General features: G+C 41.5%; 1 protein-coding gene across 2 annotated transcripts; it reads right to left on the bottom strand.

The window, feature by feature from the left end:
* Nucleotides 1-643: 643 nt before the first annotated feature.
* Nucleotides 644-8,829, bottom strand: cdkn2aipnl (CDKN2A interacting protein N-terminal like). 2 transcript variants are annotated; one of them, XM_083649053.1, is made up of 3 exons: nucleotides 8,616-8,829; nucleotides 1,948-2,047; nucleotides 644-1,720 (listed from the first exon to the last, which is right to left on the bottom strand). In XM_083649053.1, exons 1-3 carry the CDS (start codon nucleotides 8,825-8,827, stop codon nucleotides 1,712-1,714), a joined length of 321 nt encoding a protein of 106 aa, XP_083505179.1. In that variant the 5' UTR covers nucleotides 8,828-8,829; the 3' UTR covers nucleotides 644-1,711. The 2 variants fall into 2 exon arrangements, with proteins under 2 accessions (XP_083505179.1, XP_083505178.1); XM_083649052.1 differs by having other exon boundaries at nucleotides 650-1,720; nucleotides 1,948-2,053.
* Between the last annotated feature and the right edge of the window lie 1,018 nt (nucleotides 8,830-9,847).

The raw sequence follows: 9,847 nt of genomic DNA, 5'->3' as shown, positions 1-9,847 counted from the left end.
TTTTTCATTTTTCTGCCAAATAGCAATCACCCAGTTCTTTGATTTGCATGTTTTAGTAGTTTACCATTCGCTATGACAATAACCATTCCAATAACTAGAAGAAGGGCACATCGACCAGTAGTTAAGTCTGCTGTGATGTGTACATTTTGAGTCGGATCAGATCCGCTCCAAAATCGTTTCATGAAAATCAGCTCAGTAGTTTTTTGCTGTAATCCTGCTGAAAGAGAGACAGACCCCAGGAAGACTAGCTGTCATTAATTTTCCAGGTAAAGGGGATCCTAATAAAACAAAATAAATGGCACTGAAAACATAACCAGTTTATAACCTCCTTGGCGGAGGTAATAGTGATTAAACTATAAGAGTGAAGGAGCAGAGGAAACAGAGTTCATGGATTTTATAAGATATTTCAGTGTTTTCTTGTGGTTTATTTTTGGAAAGAACCATATTAATTTCTACCCGTTTACCGGCATTTTTGTGTCAATCGAATCAAATCCTCTGCCATGTTCCTAAGGCTAGAGGTCCAAAAATCACTACCATCTTCAAAACACTAATAAAACGGCATTGTCTTTATGACTTTAGAAATTATGACACTAGTGCTGAACACGAGTGCTGAATTGGGACAGTAGCGCATGAGCAGTGAAGTTTTTGATCAGTTTTTGTTGAACAGATTGCTAGAAATTGCTGTAGCGACAAACATCTTTGAGGCAGCTCAGATTTACGACAGTATTTCAATTTCATAGAAATATATACATCAACTCTACTGTTTTAGAGCAAAATGTCACCCCCACTGTATTTTCAAACAGTTCCTAGTTATTTGAGGTTTGTGTGGCAATTACAAGAAAAACAAAAATAATCTTTAAATTGTTCCTGAAGAAAAGAAAAGCAAAGCAAAACAAACACTCACATGGAAAAAAGGATGTTATTTATTCTACGGCAGACAGGGGGCAGTGCTGCACCAGAATGACAAGAGCCAGTGTCATTTGTCAGGTTCATGCTGACAAAATATCCTGAAAGAATTATTTTACTGTACAAAAATGTTCATTAAAATGTACACTAAAAGATTTGAAGACGCCACTGTCCTGGGATTGAATCTTGCTGAAAGTGTCTCAAATGTGTCTTCCCACTGTCTCCATATACAGATCCTTTCCAAAAAATTAGAATATCATGGAAAAGTTCGTGCTTTCCCATAATTCCTTTCAAAAAGTGAAACTTTCATAGATTATAGATTCATTACACACAAAGTGAAATATTTCTAGCCTTTATTTGTTTAATTTTTCATAATTTTGGCCTACAGCTCCAGAAAACCCCCAAAACAGTATTTCAAGTTACTTCTCAGTTATGACTGACTCCAGCCTCAGTCCACTCCCTCTGAATCTCCGCCATTTTTTAATCGTCTTTGCTTGACAATCCACCGAAGCCCACGGTCATCCATGGTATTTCCATGATATTCTAATTTTTTGGAAAGGATCTATAAGCAATAACAAAATGCTAACATTTTAGTGGATCACCCACTCTGCCTAAAAACAAAACAAAACAGCATTTACATTTTCACACAATTAAAGAAACAGTAATGTGTGGTATGTGCAGGCTGTACACAACAGCTGATCAAGTCCTCGCATTCTTCAAGCTCCAAACAATCTTCAGTTATTGATCCAAAACAAACCAGAAGACAAGAAGAAGATGAACAGTCCATCCAGTTGGTCCGACCCGGTCACCGACCCTGTGAGGTGAGAGAGGCACACTTCAAGAATGTACTAGGTCTGTCTGTGTATCTGTGTGTGTGTGTGTGTGTGTGTGTGTGTGTGTGTGTGTGTGTGTGTGACCTTCGCCTCAATGGTGTTTTAATGCCATGGCATGTTGTTTTCAGCTGTAAAGTGCTTTGAGTGTTGAGAAAGTGCTATAAATCGTATGTATTATTATTAGTAGTAGTAGTAGTAGTAGATGTACCTGTTGTTTCTTCATAATCTCATCTCTTGTCTTGAAGACTGGAGCGTCCTCCACCACGACGCCTTCTGCCATTTCCTTGACTTTCTCCAGCAGCTCAGTGCTGTATCTGACAGAGACAGAGACAGAGCAGGCATGTCAGCATGTTAATCAACACTTATCCACAATGCATACTGAGACTTTTAATAGATTTGCTGCAGAGAATAAGACAATTATCCAAACAATAATCCAAGGTTTTATCTGTCAGGTTCAATCCCGACCACCAATGTGTCCATCCACGTGCCCCTGAGCAAGACACTGGAGCCGTACTTATTACTTAATCACTCATTGGATATAAGTGTCAGTTAAACGCCTATAGTCCAGGGTATCGGATATGACGATTTCACACTTAAAGCCCTAAGGAGGTTAAATGTTGTCAGCACACTAACGTCACCGATTAACCAATGTCACCAATGGCTGTAGCAGCCTATAGCCCCTTCTAAACATGCGGCTGTGGCTCAGGAGGTAGAGCGGGTCGTCCACTAATCAGAAGGTCGGTGATTCAATCCCTGGCTCCTCCAGTCCGCATGTCGAAGTGTCCTTGGGCAAGACACTCAACCCCGAATTGCTCCCGATGGCTGTGCTAGCACCCTGCGTGGCAGCTGGCCGCCTTCGGTGTGTGAATGGGTGAATGTACGCACATTGTAAAGCGCTTTGGATGAAAGCGCTATATAAATGCAGTCCATTTACCATTCCATTTACATGCAGTGAAATCCAGATTATGACCTAGTTTTCGTTTAATGGACGATTACAGGAGCAGGGAGCGTATCTATGTTCCAAGGGTCCTAAGTTCCGAAGGTCCGATGTCCCCCAGTCCAATATTCTGTCAATAAACATTAACCCTCCTATTGTTAGAGGGGAGGCCCACAGTCTCAGACTTTGAAAACCCCTGTCTTAAGTGAATACAGAGCTGGGGAACATCTTCAGGTTCTCATTATGTGAGTCGGGGAACAGATGACCCGTTGTCATATTCCCATTATGTGCCATATAAATCTGGGGAACATGGGACCCTGGGAACATGGGAATGATTCCCAGGAGTAGGCATGGGTCGATTTCCGGTTTTACCGGTTCGGTTCGGTGTACGAGCCCAAACCGGTTTGATCACGTGCGAACCGAAAAAAACGAAAAGTCCATTCTGATTGCACTATTGTTCGTATTAGCCTCTTCTCAAGTTGCACTAGTAGACAAAAGTCTTATTTTGTTTATTATGTTGATGTTTGAAGAAAAGTTAAGCTGAATAGTTATGAGAAATAAAAACAGTGTGTTGTTACAGTTAAAAGGTTCTGCTTATTTGTATTCAGTGTTCGTGCTGGTTGGCAGCATACCAGCTTAGAGGTGCATTATCGCCACCAACTGCAGCCGCTTTGATACGTTTTTTGGGGGAATATCGAACCGGTTTCAAAATGTTCAAACCGACCCATGCCTATTACACAGGTGTCCTGCTTCTTTTTATTCAGTATCATTGCTGGTTGACAATACCAGCTTAGAGGTGTATTATCGCTATCAGGTGGACTGAAGTTGCACTACAGACAGTTATGAGCCACACTTGGGAGCCCTGCTTAAAAAAAATAAAAAATAAAAATAAAAATAATTACAAAAAAAATACCGGTTCGATCCGGTTTAGACGGCAATATCGAACCGGTTTTAAAATTTTCAAACCGACCCAGCCCTACCCAGGAGCAGCTCTTAGAAACTCGGACCAGTATATCGGACCGAGGCAGTTAATGCTTCATGTCCATCCATTTTGTCCATACAGTTTTGGCTTTTTCCCGGGCCGGACATCAACGACATGCCTTGTCATTTCTACTGCCCACTGATACAAGGCGTAAGCTGGAAGTATGCTTCCCGCATCGTCGAGGACTGCGACTGTCCGTGCAGAAAAATGACGTCAAATCAGCAGACACACCCCTCCGCAAGGCTCCCGTGCGGATGGTTTTCACCTGGCCGTGCATGTGACACCCCGAATTTTGTAACTACGCGGACGCGGCTGGGCGGACAAAGTGGAGTTTTCAAGACTCCCACTCACTTCCGCGAGCAGAAACCCACACAGAGTATACAAGCTCCACACGTTTTCTCGTCAGGATTCCGTGTCTCTCATTTCCGTGTGGCCGGGCCAAACGTCAAGCATGTTTCCAGCTTTAGGAATCGGGAAAACACAAGCTGCTCTGCGGGCTTGTGAGCCTGTAAGAAAGTTACCGGTGTTATGCCGAGTTCTGCACCCCCACAGAGAATTGCATCCCCAGTGCCACCATATTTTGGGGCTGTTTTAACTTAAAAACAGGGATGCAAATCTTGGCAGGTACAAACTGCAGAGACTTGCATCCCCCTCCATAAAGCCAGGAGAGACCCCCAGGCCTCGAGGTCACCTGCACCCAGATGTTAAGCACCAAAGTCGGCCTCCATGAGCCAGAAGAGAGCCCCAAGCATGGAAGTCACTTCGGCATGGATTTTACGCATCAAAGTCGGTCTCCATGAGCCAGGACAGACCCCCTGGCCTGGAGGTCACATCTACCCAGACAATTGTATAATTTTTAAACCGTTATGTTTCCGTATAAATCATTACAATATGCTCCCGTGAGGTGGGGATGCATTTGGCGGCGAGGGTGCAAAACTGCATAACACCTGTTTCAGGAAGTAAAACTCGACCTCAATTTCACTTTGCACTAGAGCCCGAACAATCTGGATTTTTGTCACCGATACCGATACGGGGGGGGGACAACCGGCGGCCGATATGGTGATTTAAAACAAAAACAAATTATGGAATGAAAATATATACCTTTCCTAAGTGGATTTTGCACCGATATGACTATGCAGGGCTAGCCTACTCAGAAGGCTGCTTTCTTAAACAAATAACTTTATTAAATAAATATTTAACATTATTAACATGAATTAAATATATTAAAAATAAATAAATAAAACAATTTGAAATTAAAATTAAAATATTAAACATTTTAAAGCAGCTACGAGCAACTTTTTTATTGTTTTTTATTGTTATTAAACAGTATAATTATAATATTGATGCATCACATATTACCTATAATAGTAGCTGAGACCAAAGCCGTGTGAATTGGAGTTTGCTCTCTTGGTGCTTATAGAGTCTCTGTCTGCTTCATCAATGTTACACCCGGACCGTCTACAACCGGAAGTGAAACGAAACGGTTTACGGCAGCTCCCTGCTTCCGCCGGCTCTGCCTAGCAACGCACCATAAACAAGCGAACGCCAGCTAGCTACAACCAGGGGCTAGCTACTCTCGCGAACACCTTCTAACAGTTTGTTTGGAAGTTATTTTGTGGTTATGGCCGAACTGCGAGATCATGATTACGTCGCCAGTGCAAATTACGTGGCCGGTGCAAAGAAAAATTATTCCCCGTACCGACCAACAAAGAGAACGCAAGAGGACGCATGATAAATCACGCGATAAAACAAGCATCAACATAGGTCACGCATTCAGCAGATGGGAGAGAATTTCGGGATATGAAGGGTTTCAAAACAGACGGTGAAGTGGCTGTTTTCCTCCTAGACAGGTATGTGATATGTATATTTTATTTCTGAAATACTGTAGAGGACGTGATTTTGCTATTTACGTTGTATGCTACCATGCGTCGGCTAACTGGAGCTCATTGTTACTGTATTTCAGCTATCGACCAATGCAATCAACACCATGTGTGTATGCTTTTGTTATAAATGAAGCCTACTGTATGTTCCATTGTATGCCTGGTAGATAGCACCACAGCATGATGGATGCAAAAGGCTAACGTGATGTAACGTTACCTGGGAGTTATACAGTTATGTCACGGTGTAGGCTGCATTTACTGTAATACAGATTTGGTTGATAACGCTACTTTTTCGTTTGCCATTTCAACCGTGCCAAAATACGTTACATGTTGCTGTTGGTAATCAATGAGTCTAGTGGTATATAACGTAATGTTACACGGTTGGGGAAGCCATTTACCCGCAGATATATTTAGCCTACAGTTGATCTGAAATTGGAAGAAACTCTCAGCCTCTTCACAAAGAGCTTGGTAAACCTAGTTTACCCTCTTGTATCAACGTTTTTGAAGATACAATGGTGATGATAACGTTAGCTTTCTCGACAATATTACTATTACCGAGTGCCCTAAAGAGTTTCACTTGGTGCTAACGTTTGGCTATTACAGTAACTATGAACGCGACTGTAACAAAGTTTACTAGTTTTTCCAAATACTTTTCAACATCCTCGTCTGACATAATCTATTACGTAGCCAAAAAATAGGTAGATTACCTCGTCGCTCTGCATCCTGAGAAACAGCAGGGTTTGGAAAAAATGAAAAATAAACTTGGAGCGTCTTTCATTCATTCACTGGTCAAAGGAGAGAATGAATGGAGGCGTGGAGTGTTGTGATGTTGTCGGGAGCCGGGCAGCCAGCAGTTTTACGACAGTAAACAGTACCACTTTTGTTCAGAGAGGGGCGCCAAAAACAACCCAATGAAACAGTGAAAAGTTGCTCGTAGCTGCTTTAAGAACAGAATTTTTATAATGCTGTAAAATCTTGACAAATTATATAGCCATGTAGTCTTCACAACATCCTGTGATAGTCTATCGCCCTGTTCAGAATCGGTCCCTATGACAGAAATAGTGGATAGTGTGTTCGCCATTTTGTAGTGTCCAAATTCTCAGCTGCTAATTTGTTTCACTATAGTCCACTATAAAATACCCACAATGCACAGCGATTTCTAGTGAACAGTGAATGTACCCTACATCAATCACCTAAATGCTACAAGACTTTTCAAACATATTTCATTGCAGGATGACGACATCAGTATGCCTACTGATCTTGAAAATGTTTTTTAAAAAAATCCTGAAATCCTGAAAATAAATGAAATGTTCAAATAAATCTGGTCGGGAGGCACTAATTGCAACTCCTTTTTGACTTTCACTCCATTTCTTATTTTGTAATGTCATATTCTTCAAAAAGGTGGGTTAATCATTGCCAGAGATGGGAAGTAACGAAGTACAAATACTTCGTTACTGTACTTAAGTAGATTTTTCGAGTATCTGTACTTTACTTGAGTATTTAATTTTCTGACAACTTTTTACTTTTACTCGTTACATTTTAACACAAGTATCTGTACTTTTACTTGTGTACATTTTCAAAACAGGTTCGTTACTTTTTTGTTTAAATGCACGAGAATGTAATTTAAAAACGAGTAGAAACGGGAGAACGGAGCAGTAATAGACGAGTTTCCCAGCGCTGCTGATAAAAGCTCATTCCAGCTCCGCCAATAGTATGACTTGGCACTCCTCCGGGGCGTGGACAAAGAAGAGAAACACGGATGTTCTCTGAGGGGAGACACACGCAGACATTAGGAGCCGTGCAGACAGCCAGCACTTATTAGCGCTCCTCTTTTTGCAATTCATTCTCTATAAGTACGCGCTTAGCGCGCATCTCTTTCAAGAAGCATTTCATCGCGTTTAAAACCTGGTGGTGTTTTTTTTAGCGCAGCGCTCTGGGCGCTGAAAGCTGAGGAAAGTTTAACAGGAAAAGTGCCCTGCTCCTCTTCACTCCTCCCACCTCGAGTCTTCTCCCAGGAGAGGAGGATTTTCATATCGCTGCTGCCAGAGTTGCCAATAATCTGGCTTTTCCAATCGTTCTTTTTTAAATAACCGCTCCCTGCGTGCATGGCCCCTTATGGTGTTGTTCTAACACATACATTCAGTTTGTGCACTGTCAACATTCAGCTAATATGGAATATGGTGGTGTTCTAACACCAGAGACAGTTCTGTCTTAATAATAAACCTTGAATTTGTGAATGTGATCAACCTGTGGACATTCAGTTCCTTATCCATTAGGTATCAGTATCATATCAGTCTCGAGTATTGTGATTCTGCACTTTGTAAGGGACACCTTGTATCCAGCAGTTAAACTTGTCTAACTATTTGCACATTCATATATCATGGAAATATTAATGAGGGAGGACTAGATATGATTTTAATGGGGGGTTTTTTGTGTGGAAAAACCATAGCACACTATTTAAAGTAGAGTTTTAAGATGTGTAAAACATTTGTAGGGGATCTTTTATCCTCAAATTATATTCTATGATGTGAGGTTCAGTCATTCAGAAAGTTACGGTAAAAATACTTTTACTTTTACTTGTTGGGTACATTTCAGAGCCTGTACTTTTTTACTTGAGTAAAATAATTGAATCAGTACTTCTACTTTTACCAGAGTAGTTTTTTACACAAGTAACTGTACTTCTACTCAAGTACAGAATGTCAGTACTTTTCCCATCTCTGATCATTGCATAATGCTATCGTTTTCTCTTGTAGTCTGTAGGCCTAGGCCCTAGGGGGTACTTCAGAAATCAGGGAAAGGGGGTAGGCTACTAAAGCCCCAAAGAGTTTGAGAACCACTGTTCTAATTCTTTCAGATCAAACTATCTATATATATTGAAATTATAATATAAGCCTACACCAACGACATCATTCTGCAATTAAATACGTTTGAAAAGTGTTTTTAGGTGATTCATTAATTATCCCCTACCTCCGACATAACGGATGTAGCGTTAATCTAGCAGCTAACGTTAGCTGTCCGATATAGGGCGCATTCACGCTACAATGGAAAGGTAATGTGAAAGCGAGGTGTTGACGCACCGACAGCCGAGGAAGACGTTGTTGGCCCAGACCATGGACAGAGCCAGCAGCTGGTCGAGGTGCGGGTCTTCGTAGTCCTGGATGTTACGGAGGATGAACTCTCTGCGGGCCGTCCAGTGTTTCTCGCTCTCTGACACCCCGCGGTACCCCTCCACCTGATCCGCCAGGGCTCGGTTCTGCTGAATGAACTCCTGCACGTCCAGAGAAGCCATGTTTGTTTCTCTTCTTTCACAGATAACTACTTCCGGTCTACTCATCTAACACGGAACTTATCTTTCAGCGTCACGTATTTTTCAACACTGACCCACAGTGGTTGAGCTGTGAATTACAACTTAACAATTTACTGAGTGCAGTGGGCTCCGGAGGACCCCCAGGGGTCCTTGAGGGGGTTGCAGGGGGTCTCCAGCAAAAAGGGGGATAATTTTGTTTCACTATAATTCCATCCATAAGTAAGACAATAACAGAATGTATGACTGTTTTGGTCATGGTCATTGACTTTCTGTAATAAAACATCTAAAAGCAAAAAAAAACTTATCCGATGGTGGTCCTGGTCCCTGGGACAAAATCTTATCAAATGGGGGTCCGTGGTCTAATTTGTGTCAGTTTTTGGTCCTTGACATGAACAAGTTTGAGAACCACTGGATTACATGCAGTGATTGCCAACGCTTTTCATATCAAGGACCCTCATTTAGTTTACATTTATTGGGGTTTTGTCTCTCAGACCAAAATCTGAGAATATTTTATTTATATTTATATTGCAGGGGTCCCCCCCACTAACATTATCATACCCCCCTCCCTGATCATATGTCACTTGAAAGGACTTTATATTTTGCTCTTTATAATTTGTAATTGTTTTACTGTATTGCTTTATCTTCTACTATTGATGTGACCGCTGCACTACATACTTGCACTAATAATTCATCGTTTGTAATCTGATTACTTTACTGTGGCTATTAAAGTGCATCTTGAATCTTGAATCTTAATTTTCTGTTGTGGCAGTTTGAGTTTCTGTAGGTAGCACACTTTTCTTGTGTCTGAATATCTACATTAGGCCATTTTGTATGGATTCACACTTCGTTTGCACCTATAGACCTTATTCGATTGACGTCACTCACGTACGGGCACGCCCACCACCGCCATATTGTTGACATAGCGCTGCAGCTTTAAGTGACAACCTATGTGAGAGCAGCGTTTATAGGAAGCTAGCCGCCGCGTTACCTGTATCGTTCCAA

Source organism: Poromitra crassiceps, assembly GCF_964638095.1.
Source record: "Poromitra crassiceps genome assembly, chromosome: 1".
Taxonomy (NCBI): Eukaryota; Metazoa; Chordata; class Actinopteri; order Beryciformes; family Melamphaidae; genus Poromitra; species Poromitra crassiceps.
Note: the sequence above shows the minus strand (reverse complement) of the source record. Positions and strands in the feature narration are given on the sequence as shown.

Bases quoted from the DNA above. Each gene is read 5' to 3' on its own strand.
- cdkn2aipnl (XM_083649052.1), bottom strand. From the start codon at position 8,827: ATGGCTTCTCTGGACGTGCAGGAGTTCATTCAGCAGAACCGAGCCCTG. The intron at 2,054-8,615 runs GTGCGTCAACAC...TGTCTCTGTCAG, and splicing joins AACGTCTTCCTCGGCTGTCG to ATACAGCACTGAGCTGCTGG.